This window comes from Phodopus roborovskii, unplaced genomic scaffold, assembly GCF_943737965.1.
Source record: "Phodopus roborovskii unplaced genomic scaffold, PHOROB, whole genome shotgun sequence".
NCBI lineage: Eukaryota > Metazoa > Chordata > Mammalia > Rodentia > Cricetidae > Phodopus > Phodopus roborovskii.
Window position 1 is genome coordinate 466,591 of NW_026125506.1, and position 13,302 is coordinate 479,892.

Here is a 13,302-nt window from a genome sequence, read left to right on the forward strand (position 1 = left end):
CATTTGTACCTAGACAAATTGTTCCCCAGCCCCAGGAGTCATGGTTCACTTCTGTGTCAGGCTGGTCTGTGTCCCCCAACTCTAACCCACCTGCTAGGAGATGACGCCTGAGACTCAGTGATACCTTGAAGGCCCAGAACACAGAGCAACTCAAAATTCCTCTCCCCATTCACTCACTCATTCATGACCATGATCTGGGGGGAGGGGGCCAGGGGTTTAAGGATGCCAGAAACCAGATGAGTGTGGTGGTAAGCATCTGTAATCCCAACATTTAGGAGTCTGAGGCAGGAGGATTATAGAATTGAGAATCCTGTCTTTAAAAGAAATGCTTAGGAATTCCATTGTGCAATGACACCACCAGATGAGTCAGGTCCAGCTCTGGGGGGGGGGGGGGGTTAGGGTCTGGTTCTCATACTCTTAACTAGTGCTTTTCAGACTTCCCGGGTGGCTTTAGTGGTTTGGTGAGCTTAGAACCAGGGGCCTAGAACCAGGACCTAGGCAGTCTGTGTGAAGCTCAGGGCCTAGGCCCTCCTCAGGTGGTCCTCCTCCTTCCTTCTCCTCCTTCCTCCCTCCTTCTCCTTTTTCTTCTTTCTTCTTTCTTCTCTTCTTCCTCTTCTTTTTGTTTTGTTTAGTTTTCCAGGACAGGGTTTTCCTGGGTAGCTTTGCAGACCAGGAGGGCTTTGAACTCACAGAGATCCACCTGCTTCTGCCTCCCAAGTGCTGGGATTAAAGGTGCATGCACACACACACACCCCAGCTTCTCTTCTTTATTTTTCCTCGTGTGTGTTTGCGTGTGCATCTTATGCATAGCTTATGCCCACAGAGGCCAGAAGAGGGCACCGGAACTCCTGGAATTGGAGTTACAGGCAGTTCTGAGCTGCCCTGTGGGTGCGGCATGAACCTAGACCCTCTGCGAGAGCAGCAAGCGCTCTTAACTGCGGAGCTATCTCTTCATCCTCTGACTCTGTGTGCTGGGCTGGGGCATCTGTGCATTCCTATTACATTCCCAGGTGACTGGGTGTTGCTGGCCCTGGGACCCTGTTTCAAGAACCACTGCCTTAGTTGTAAGCTGCTGGCCCTGACCTCCTTTTGGACCAGAACCCTAATCACAGCTTCTTGTCATGCTGTGAAGAGCTTGTGGAGAAATGCCCTGTCTCAAAGCCACATTTGAAACTCAGTTATCGGCCATTGTAGACCTTTGCTCAGTTCTCCCCAGGACCTCTGAGCCTCAGACATCCTTTACCCAGGATGGCCAGCCAGGTGGGCATTGCTTCTGCTCCTTTCAATGCTACTCTTAGTAAGTATCCCTAACAATTATTTTAAAAATCTGTGCCTTTTGCCAACATTTGGGCCAAAACCCCAGAGTCTTCTTGACGCCCAACAGGGGAACTGCGTTCATAGGTGGTTGGTTGTCCTCAAGGCTCCAATGGGGCCTGAGATGAGCCCCTGCCTCAGTGGCAGGGTGATTTCACAGAACAGAATCATCCTGGCAAAGCAACCCCCTGTGGAAGTGACCAGGGTCACTTGACTCATAAGTGTGGAAATGGCCCTACAGGACCTCAGCTGATTGTTTATTCAAAGAAGGGGAGGGCCAGCTCTAGCAGGTGCAAAAATGTTCAGGGCATTTCCCCCTGCATCGTGGACCATACAGAATCCTCCCAGATCAAAAGGCCTCCTCTGAGGATTATTTCACATGGAAGTTGACAAAACATGTAGTAATCGAGGAGCAAACCCCAGCTGAGAGCTGATGGGTGTGGCTGAGGGACAGACCCACAGGACAGGATGGTGGTTGCTTTGAGACAGTCAACTGTTCTGAAATACTTGAAAGAGTTAAAGGGATAAAACCACAAAGAGATTATAACATGAAAGATTAGGTTAGAAAAATATATAAGAACAATGATGGGTTGAAAATTTGAGGTCAGCCCAGGCTACAGAGAGACCTTGTCTCAACACTTAAAAAATATAAACTTCCAAAGTTGAAATATACTGCCATCGAAAGCAAAGACTCAATGGCTGGATCATACAGGGAATTAGACATTGCTAAAGAGAAGAGATAGTGCCTGGAAGTTGTTCTTGAGAAAATAGCCACCGTACAGCAAGGAAGAGGAAAGGGAGCATGTGGAGGAGAGGCAGCCACATCTTGCTATGTCTCAAGGGCAGAAAGAGACAGACCCTTGCAGACTTGGATCCACGCTCCAGACCTCTTAAATTAGTCCATCATAAGCATCCTTAGTGAAACTATAAACTGGCAGACCCACCAAGAAGAAAAATCCTAAGCTCCTGTTGAGAATATAGAGTGGGTTCAAAGGGGTTATCACCGTGTGATAATGGGTCTGGGGGCACCTTGGCTGTGTGGATTGGTAAGAAAGTAACTGGAAGCCCAACACTACAACCCCTCCCTCCCTCCTTCCTTCCTTCCTCCTCCTCCTTCACAATTAGCTGCAAAAGTTCAGCCATTTAATAAGAAAAGCTTCCCACCCTTACTATAACAGCATCCTGAGAATTACGGGCTTAGCTGTGTGTAGGAAGCCATGGAAAGCCAAGGAAAATGAGTAAGCCACACTCCTGGGGGTGGGTACACAGGCCTCTTTGCTGAGACACTGCCACAAACCCTATGGGAGGCTGGGACCAGCCCCGACCTCTTGCACTTGCCTCAGCCAAGAGTCCGAGACATGATCAGACAGACCCAACAGTTAAGTCAACAAATTGTAGCCCAAGAGGGTTAAGATAAAGGCATGTTTGGAGGGAGAGGGGAAGGACTGCTAATAGACTACAGCCTGCAGGTAAAGATACTTGCTTTCAAGCCCAAAACTTGAGTTTGATCCCCAGAACCCACATGGTGGAAGGAGAGAACCTACTCTTGAAAATTATCCTGTCTTCCACATGTATGCTATGACATGTGCATATATGTACAACAATGTAAAAATTAAGACAGGGTTTCTCTGTATGGCCCTGGCTGTCCTAGAGCTTCACTCTGTAGACCAGGCTGGCTTTGAATTCACCACTGATTGGCTAAAATAAATAGATAAATAAATAAATAAATAAATAAAATTAGAGTTAAGCCTGAGCTAGGTATGGTGGTACAAGCCTTTAATCCCAGAACGTGGGAGGCAGAGGCAGGTGGATCTCTGTGAGTTCAATACTAGCCTGGTCTACATAGCCATGGCTGTCCTGGAACTCACTATGTAGAGAGACCGTACCTCAAAAACACGAAACAACAATAAAAAACAACCCTGAGCTTATACCAGGCCACAGGAAGCCCACCCTGTAGATCATGTTTTCTGCCCATGTTAAAATCTGTAGAAGAGAGATGACAGCAATTTACACATGCTCACATAAAGCCATAACCTTGTGTCTCCTGTGAGCTGAAGGGAGCATGATGTTGAACCTCATAAAATACTCAGAAACCAAATGACATAAAAATTGTTAGGTTCAGCCTGATCCGTATTTAACTTTATTGTTTATATTAATATACTGAGAAACAACTAAGGTCAAAGTGAATTATATTACTTCAGTCTTAGGGAAAGCACACAGTCGTTAAATAAATTGGAGAGAAGGAGGCAGTAAATAGAGACTAATGAAACAGAAATTAAAATGAGGAAAACAGCGGGACCCGTAAAACCTTTGATGTTTTGCTACCCTGGCAGCCGGGAGAGTTGGGTGAGTCCTGGGTATTGTCTCTAAATCTCCCTGACTTCCCTATGGACCCCGTGTTTGCCTTGGTCTCTTCTGTGGTGGCTCTGAGTGTCCTCCCTCTCCTGAGCAGGTCTATCCCTCCATGCAGTCAACTTTCAGTGTTAAGCGAGACTCCGATCTCATTTATCAAAGTCCCTCTGTCTCCCAGGAGCTTGAAAATAACTCCATCTCAGGCCTCTTTCCTGTGTCTAGCTTTCCCCGGCTGCCCCTGGTTCTGACATCACCATCCCCTCACCCTACACAGAAAAGCCTACCCCTTGCACAGTCCCGGAGCCCCCACCATGCTTACTTCAGTGGCCTACCCATGTGTGAGACTAGACAGTCCACTCCCTACCCAGGGAACAGACCCTCCTGTAGCCCCTTTTGCTGAGGATCAAGCCCTTCAACCTCCCCTTGTCTCCCTGCCCCCCTACCAACCTTTCAAGGATTTTTTTTAAAAAAAACCCTCCTCTAGCCCACCATGCCCTGATCTCTTCCCAGAATGCCTTATCCCACCCCAGCCTTTTGTCAGAGACTCTTCACACCTGTTAAAATATAATTTTTACATGTGTGTGTATATATGTGTACATGAGTGTGCACACGTGCCATGTGTATATGGCTTCCTGCACAGGCCAGAGGAAGTCATTGGATCCTCTGTAGGTGGAGTTAGAGGCATTTGCCAGCCATCTGATGTAGGTGTTTGGAAGCAAAGACTCTTAGTCACTGAGCCATTCCGCTTTTTGACAAATGGACAGAGAAATAAAAGGTACTGTTTCACTTTGGCTTTTTATGTTTATGGCTACCCAGGTGAAGTTTTAAAAGACTCTTCCATGGCAGGAAAGTGCTAGCGCAGAGTGAATATGGCAAAGTGTGGACTTAACCTGTCCCTTGTGTTCACCATGATCATGCTCTTACATAAACAACGTGGGACCCTAAACTTTAGATGCTGATTTCCTCTCTGTGATGAGGCCCTTGGATGATTCTGGGTATGTCTTCTAGGTCTCCCTGCCAACGTGGAGGGACAATCATGTCCCAAGAGCGTTCACAAAAAAAGTTGACCTCTTGCTCAAGGGCGTCTCTCTCTCTTGACTGGACTCATGGGGTTAAAGACACTGCTCTTCAGTTAATGCTTTTGCCTGTTGGAGTGAGATGCTGGTGATCTTCTGTCCTCCACTGTGGACATTTGTGCCTGGATGGCTGGTTGGGCTCCTTATATGATGATGTTGGACTTTGAGTAGTCCCATCTTTTCAGCAGGGCACCAGATCCCTGGAAGGTGGCCCTGGACTGAGTGTGGGAGCTGCCTCTTGGATTGCTAAGCCACTGTGTGCAGGATGTTGGCTTCTGTTTGTTTTCTAGGAGAGGTGTGGGAAGATGGAATCTAGATAGCTCTCCATCCTTGCTTCTTCAGGAACTGCCGTGCTTTAGGGAACCCTGTCTCCACCTTCTGCACAGGAGGGTAAACCACAAGGCAGCTAAGCCCCCTGGAATGGACCCACACTGGGTCACCCCATGTGAGGAATAGTCCATACACCAGAATCTTCTGCACCCAGATATAAGCAGAGCTGGGTCAGGTCCAAGTGACAATGCATGGTACGGGCTGTGGCTGTGTGGCAAACAACAGGCTTCGAAGCCAAGGAGGCTGCAAGTTCTATCTTTCATGGTTCCAGGGCAAGGCTTTCCACCCCTTCCAGCTGCTGCAAGTTCCAGATGTCCCTGGCTTGTGGTCCCAACTCTGACTGTGCCTTTTACACAGATGGCCTTCTCTGTGAGGATGCCAGCCATGCTAGACTCGGGACTTAGCCTCATCCCATGTGGCTTCCTTTTACTATGATCACATCTATTTCCCAATTGGACCACACTCGTGACTCTTGAAACCAGGACTTAAACACATTGATCTTAAACATATTTGGAAGATGCAGTTTAGCCCACAGTAGTGTGTATAGTCTGGTCTTGTGTGGGTATAACACTTGTCCTGCTCATGCGAGCTGGGGATCCTGAGAACTGGGAAGGAATGAAGTGACATCATCCCCTACCTTCTACCCCAAACCATCGTGCCCCTCCTGCCCAGGATGTGCTGTGCCTGGAGCAATAAAAACAGGGCCCCAGCGGAGAGTAAGAGAGGAGATTCTACCGCTGCTACCCAGAAGGGGCTGCCCAGCTCAGTATGGATTTCGTCAGAGGCTCAGGGTACGGGTGGCTGTATAGAGTGTTAATATGGTGAAACAGGCCCCATGACTTTTCTATCACAGGGAGGTCATCTTGGTGTCCTTCAAGGCTTGCCCTCATTTCCTGGTAAGATCAAGCAATTCCATCTCTTTGCAAGAAATCTTTGTGAAAAGGGATCTGAGCTGATGCAGGAAGAAAGCAGGGAGATGAGAGGCCAGGATCCCGGCAGGCAGGTGCCAGAGTGACCTTCCTCAAAGGCAAAATCCAGTTTGGAATTTTCAATCAGTGTAGCTGGTGCAGCTTCCACTCCCGAGAACTGAGGGGAGCTGAGGCCCATGCAGGAGGTCCTGACTTGGGCACCCTCCCAGGCTGGTTTTAGATATTTGCTTTGCTCATGCCAACCCCTTTCTACTGGAGGCCCCTGACTAGAGCCTCAGAGTTGAGTCTGTGTGGAACCCACTTGTGAGTCTCCCCAGAGACAGTGTTCCTGTCCCATATCTTCCATTGGGGCTCTGCGAAGCCCTGCGAAGAGCAAGGAACATGTGTGTCCTTCAGGACTGATGGACATGTACCACCTAGAACTCCTCCTGTGGTCCTTGGGCACACTCTGAAAACAGGATGTGATTTGTTAGTGCTGATTGTCAACCTAGGAGGATGTTGAGTTACCTAGGAGATGAAGCTTTGAACTTGTCTGTGAAAGAGTTTCTAGGTCAGATTAACTGAGATGGAAAACTCACCCTGGATGGGTGGTAACATTGCACAGGCTCAGGTCCTGGACTAAACACAAAGGAGAAAGTGTGCCGAGCACCAACATTCGTCTCTCTCTGCTTCCGGAGTGACCAGCTGCCTATGCTCCTGCTACCTTGATGGTCTGTACCCTCAATCTGTCCTTCCTTCCCTGAGTTGCTTTTGTGAGGAATTTTGTCCCAGCAATGAGAAAAATAATTTATATGCAAGACTTCTCTGAGAAAGGTAAGATGTGTAGTGTGTCCTGTGGGGTCAGATGCTAGGAAGGATGGTGGGGGCCAGGCGTGGACCAGCAGAGCACCAGAAATCTACTTTATTACAGTGTAGGCTGGCCTGGGTCCTAGATCCACCACCTCCACCAAACAGTGCAAAGGCTGCTTTCTACTACTACTACTATACTATACTACTTCTCTCCTTCCTTCTTCTTCTGGTTTTCCAAGACAAGGTTTCTCTATGTAGCTTTGGAGCCTGTCCTGGAGCTTGCTCTGAAGACCAGGCTGGCCTCGAACTCACAAAGATCAGAGGCAGGTGGATCTCCGTGAGTTTGAGGCCAGCCTGGTTTACAAAGCTACAGAGAAGCCCAGTCTTGAAAAAACAGAAAGAAAAAAAAAATCCTGTTTCCATACTGCATCTCCTTCTGAGATATGATTTGGTAATGCTTTTCAGTCCAGAAAAAAAGCAAGTCCCAGACCTAAGGAGATGTGGAATTCACAAATCAGAGAGCCTGCCCAGGCTGAGCACAAGAAGGGTTCAAATGATGGTGGCTGGGCAAGACAATACAAGTTGTGAGGCTGCTGAGACCCACTTGTCTCCGCTCTGCAGTGAGAAAGGCTGGAGTCTACTCCACAGTTACCTTGCTAAGAAGCCTGGGATATAGCACGGAGACCGGCTCTCCCCAGCTATGCCACCCGAGTGTGGTCATGTCCTTTCTAACACCGGGACCTTGTGCTATTTGACTCTTTGCATCTTAGTTTCCTAATCTGCAGATTGAAGTGCCTAGTGGACTGACCACCTTGGGTTGCTATAGGGAATGAGGGAGTTGGACATGTCTGCAGAGCGTGTGCCAGCAAACACCGTTACTGCCATATTTGTATGCCCGTGCCAGAGCAAGACAGCTCAACATAAAGCAACCAAACTGTACATGGCTCTGGGAATTTAGAATATTTGTGGTAAAAATCAGTTATTGCCTTGATATTTGAAAAATTCTTCACTATGTGCCCTGAGGTTGGTTAGTGATGGAATTACATTTTGGTCCTGGTGGGTTCTTCAGTGCTGGACTCCCCAGCAAGTTCTGTTCAATGTAATATCACAGGATAAATACTGATCCATTTCTTGCTTTAAAACCTCACAGACTCTTGCCTGCATTTGCAGAGCATGATAGGGCTATTGCGAACAACCTTGGGGGACACTGTGGTGCCATGGGCAAGAAGCCTGTATGTCCCTCATCTTACATGTTGGGCATCAAGGGACCTGGCGAAAGTTGGTGCTCCCAGAAATAGAGCCTTCAGTGTTCCTCTTGAAGTCACAAGGGTAACCACCAGAATTGCTAAAAATACAACAGAGTTGAGAAAAATTGGGGAAAGGCGGTGCAGGGGAGGAGACGTAGGTGGAGATGGAAACAGACTCCACTCATTTTTCACACTGAGGAGCCCTGGGACTTTCTCTGGCTCACAAAGCAGGAACCAGATCCATACGGCTATCATGGCTACAATGCCTATGTACTGGCTGAGATATGGAAAGATGTAGCAGGCCAGCAAGAGGCAAGTACTTTGAAGAGTGGAGTTTGCAGGCAAATGAGCTCAGGTGATGTGGTCTGTATTGACTGGACAGTTGACCGAGTGTGGTTTTTGCTTTTACAAGTGAATCTCCAAAGCTGGATATTGGCATCCCCTGAACAGCCCACATCATCCTCCAGCCAGCCAGCAGGATCCGAGGACAAGTGTTCTGAGGGTGTCAGGGCTGTTCTCCTGCCAGCTTGGAAGCTGCTGCATGTGACAAGATGCCACTAAAGGAGATGCAGAGGGGCCAAGACTGTGAACTCTCTGGACTCTATGTCTATTCTTTCTTTAGAAAGAGTGACAGGCACCCTAGGAGGTGTCTGTCTTTTCCCTTTCAAAACAAAAGGCACAAAATGTAATGTGCTTAAAAATAATAGGATTTCTTGCCAGATGTGGTGGTGAGGCAGGGGAGGGGTCCATCCAGGGCTACAGAGTGAGTTCTACGCCAGCCTGGGCCACAGGAGAGCTCATATCTAAATCATGATTTTTAGATACGTTGCAATATTAAGAAAAAAATAAGCAAGTGAAGGAATGTGTTTCATAATTTTCAATTTTATATTCAATGCATATTCTTCAATCTCACACAAACATCAATTCTATGTTGGAACAATTGAAATGGAAAGTTCCAGACATACAGGGGTCCAGGATCCTGGCTATTTGGAGTATGGAAGTTCACACCTCATATTACCTAGCTGGATCTCCAACCAGGAGGGCAAAGGGTACTTAGTGTCTTTGCATGTAGCTGTTGCCTTGGGCTACAGCTCCTCTAGGGGAAATGCTCTGAGCCATGCCCACTGACTACTGAGAACCTTCCCTCGCTGGTTCCTTAGCTCCCACCCCATCTAAGACTGAGCAGAGAAGTCTCTTTCCTAGCTTTCTGGACCTTGCCCCTCTTCAATGGCTTCTCTTCTCCAATGCCTTGCTTCCCTGTCCCTGACTTATCTATCCCTTGTGTCCTCAGACTGAAACTGTGTGGGGCAGCAACTTGCAGTTGGTCTGGAAGACAAAACACTACCCATGCCCAGGGTGGGGACAATGACTTAGTATTGAAAAGTTTATTTTAGTTCTCTACAATTAGATTTTATATATTAACTTTACTCTTTTTTCAGATTCTATTACACTGTTTGTTGTGTGTATGTGAGTGTGTGTGTGCATGTGTGAGTGTGTGTGTACGTGTGTGTGTTTGTGAGTGTGTGTGCATGTGTGAGTGTGTGTTTTTGAGTGTGTGTGTGCATGCATGTGCATGTGTGCATGCATGCATATGTATGCTACAGCATGCAGGTGGAACTCAGAGGACAGTTTTCAGGAGTCAGTTCTCTCCTTCCACCATGTGGTTTCCGCTTGGTGCGGGATTGAACTCAGGCTGCCATCTCACTGGGTCTGAGTCCAGAGAGTTCACAGCCTCTTCTGGTGGCATCTGAGGTCAGCACAATGATCTTTTACAATGGTGAACTGATATTGGCACAGGACTCATAGCTGAGGTTAAAGGTCCTCCTGGGCCTTCCTGTGCTGCTGGGGTTCTGTTGTGAATGCATAGTGACTTACTCTTACCATCATGGTGTCATATAAAGCAGCCCTCACTTATGTCCCCCTTGTCCACCCTCTTCCACAACACACTGGGCTGCGGTGAGTGTGCTGGGAGCAACTCCAAGGATCTGCTGACCTGTCCTTTCTTGTCTTCTGCAGGCCTTGCAAAACCGATCGGGCTGGTGGAGGGTCCAGGTGGCCTGGGCCAGGGAGGAGTGGCGGCCACTCTGCAGGATGACAGCCAAGAGGCTGAGGGCAAGTTCGAGGAGTTTGGGTACAATGCACAGCTCAGTGACCGCATCTCCCTGGATAGGACCATCCCTGACTACAGGCCCAAGAGGTGAGCAGCCTGGCCTCAGCAGCTGAGGACTGAAGGTGGGAATCTGCTGAACGGGGCTACAGATGGACCCTTGGTCTCTTTGTGTCTCTTCTCTGTCTCCCTCAATCTTTCCAAGTTTCGGACTCCTCTCTCTCTCTCTGTTTATTTCTGCCTCCCTCAATCTCTGTAACTCTTTTTCTTTCTGTCCCTGTCTCTCTTGTCCCTCTGCTGTCTGCTATATTTATCTTTTGACACCCAGCCACTGGATCAGTCCCCTTTCCCTTGGACTCAGAGGCTGGCAGGCTGGAGGTGGTGGAGTTATTATGTGAGTCTTGCTACAGCTGTGTGCATGTACTTACATTACCTAAGCGTGGACACCTGAGCTAGAGGCTTGGCCGCTGCTCAGCATGCTCACCTCACTGGCTTTTGCAGCTATTGCTGCAATGCCAGTACTGACATTGCTCCGTGAATCCCAAGTGTCGCCAGGCCTTCAGAGGCTGTGACTATCTTGTTTCTTCCCCCAAACAGAGAAGCGAAGGACTCAAGAGAGTTACCCTACTCATTGCTATGGCCTTGCTTGTGCCACTGAGGGCTGGTTCTTGTCCCAGATTATCATCTCATTCCGAAAGCACAAAGGGGCCTGACCAGAGCTGAGCTTGAACAAATTCCTTTGATGGGAGGATTAGCCAGGCCCAGCATCAAGGCTTTGAGTCCGCACTAGCAAGCTGGCTGCCCTTGAGCTCTGTCACAGACTACCAGGACAGGAGGGAAATTCTCCACTGCTCCCTGATGTCTGAGCTCAGGGTTCAGTGTACTGCCAGAGTGCCTCACTGGGCCTGGTGAAGGTAAATGAGTGGGTGGGTCTATTTGCAGTTTCTCTGCTGCCCAGTGGACCTAAGATTAGAACTCTGTCAAGGAGCTTGCTGCAGAGGGTGGGGCCAGGAGGAGGATGGAACAAGAAGCCCAGGGAGGTGCATCATAGAGCAGTGGGTGCAGTGATGGAGAAAAGAGGAGTGGACCACCCCACCCCACGCTCTTCAGGCTGCTTTCCAAGACTTCATTCTCAACCTCCACTTTGGTCTGTGCTTGGGCTTAGGTAGTAGTAAGATGGCCAAAGCCCAGAGTCAGTGGCTGTGAAGGCCCAGAATCTGGAACAGTTCTCCAGGGCTATGCTTGAACCAGCTCCCAGGATGGTGCCTGGGCTTGGGTGATCCTCCAAGCGTGGAGCAGAGACTGCAGCTCCTGGGATGTCCTAGTAGCTGTCCCAAAAATAACCTGTATTTTTCATGCCTGATTTATTTTTTTTTATTTTTGGGCATTTTCTGATATTCAGAAGTTGAATTATTTACATCATGAGACACACTCAGGGAGCTAGCTGCTGCCTTCAAATTTGGGGTTGACACGCTGTGATGGAACCTGGTGAGACCTGTTATGTTTTTTTCTCATGACTCAGGTTGGGAGAGTGGTGGAGAGTGTGGGTAGGGTTCTGACATGAACAATCCATCTGTGTCAGAATGTCACCCGCTCGTCTTGCCAAGGAACAGTGAGCTCTCCCTGCTGGGCATTTCCCCCTCCCAGTGAGTAAACCGAGGGCGAGTGTATCCAGCATTTCTTCACTCATGTCTCATGTGTGGTTTCAGGTGGCGTGGCCAAGAAAGCTCCATGGTAGATGAGACATGTGTGCCAGGCCTGGCCAGTCAGAGAGTAAGCATGATGGAAACCAGCCTAGAGAGACTGCGCTAGGAACATGTTAGAGCTGTTGAGAAATAAAAAAAAGGAATAAGCAGGCCGTTGGAGCATACAGGCGGATGGGCAAAGTGAAGTGGACAGTTCCCAACCTAGAATCTTTGTAGAGGTCTCCAAATTCCTGACCCCGAGAACCATGGCAAGAAATGGCTTTTGCATTGAGTCATGAGCTTAGAGGCTATTGTGTGCAGTCAGCAGTTGGACACCGGGCGAAGAATGCCAGGGTGAATTCGTGGGCGGTGACGTCAGTGGCGTCTGTGAGCATTGCCTACTCGGCAAACAAACACCTGGTGTTTAGTGACAGGTGTCTGTGGGTGGCTAAGTGGGAAAACTTATCACTGCAAGCTCAGCCTAGGCTCCCTCAAAGCTTTCTTGCTGTGACTTCCTCAAGGGCTTCACCCCTATCATGGCCATCAGAAACTGGGCTGTAGGAGGGAGAGAAGGAGAGAGAGAGAGTATGTGTATGTGTGTCTGTCTGTCCCAGCACCCACAGGCAGCACCATCCACTCAAATGAGTTCTTACGCTTCCTTGTCAGAGCTATCCTCGGACTCCTTTTGTCTGGGGGTGGACAGCTTTTCTAATTAAGCAGCCGCTTTAATTATGGCACAAAGTGTATCACATAGATGTTGATTACTAAGCCTGCTCCTGGGATGATGAAAGGAAGCTGGTAAATCCAAATTAAACAGTGTCATCAAAACGAACAACCTTCCCCAGAAGCCACAACCATGGTGTCCCTTGTCACATGTTTGCAGTCTCCATGCATATTCATCGTCTGAGCTAGGAACAGCTTGGCTGTCAGCCCCGATAAGTGCAGACTGGGTGTGTGGCAAATGGAAGGCTGAGCTGGCTCCTTGATCAGGCTGGCAGATAGGTCTGCACTGTTCACTGGACAAACTGTACCCCCATCCCCTTGTGCTCTTGGTCCTTGTGAGGACGGCAGGAGTTTTGGACACTGAAGGCCTCTGGGAAACTGGGGTTCCCTGAAGACATGACATATGACCTGTGTTCTGTAGTGCCATGGATTTTTTTTTCCCCCATTTGTTTTGTTTTGGTGTTGGTTTTCTGCAGGATCTCCTCATGTCGTCCAGGCTGGCCTGAAATTCACAACCCTCTTGCCTCAGCCTCCTGAGTACTGGGATAACAGTTATGTGCCTCCACTCCTGGCCCTGGGTTTTACTAGTAGAGCTGTGGACAGCAAGGCCTTGTCCTGACTGCACAGCTAGCCCTACTCTGGTAGAGGCGTGCATGACAGCTGGAAGGCCCTGTAGAGAAGCCAACCCAGCAACTGTTCTCTGGCGCTCCAGACCTGTTCCTGATACTAAAAACTGAAACCTAACCTGCC

The 13,302-nt window shown here is 48.7% G+C and overlaps 1 protein-coding gene across 2 annotated transcripts in view; it reads left to right on the top strand.

Annotated features, from left to right (window-relative positions):
- Positions 1-13,302, top strand: part of Galnt9 (polypeptide N-acetylgalactosaminyltransferase 9) — a 63,212-nt gene that overhangs the window by 17,305 nt on the left and 32,605 nt on the right. For both annotated transcript variants that reach the window (XM_051176393.1, XM_051176395.1), the window contains exon 2: positions 10,054-10,234. In XM_051176393.1, coding sequence (XP_051032350.1) covers positions 10,054-10,234 — 181 coding nt within the window. The remainder of the gene's footprint in view (positions 1-10,053; positions 10,235-13,302) is intronic.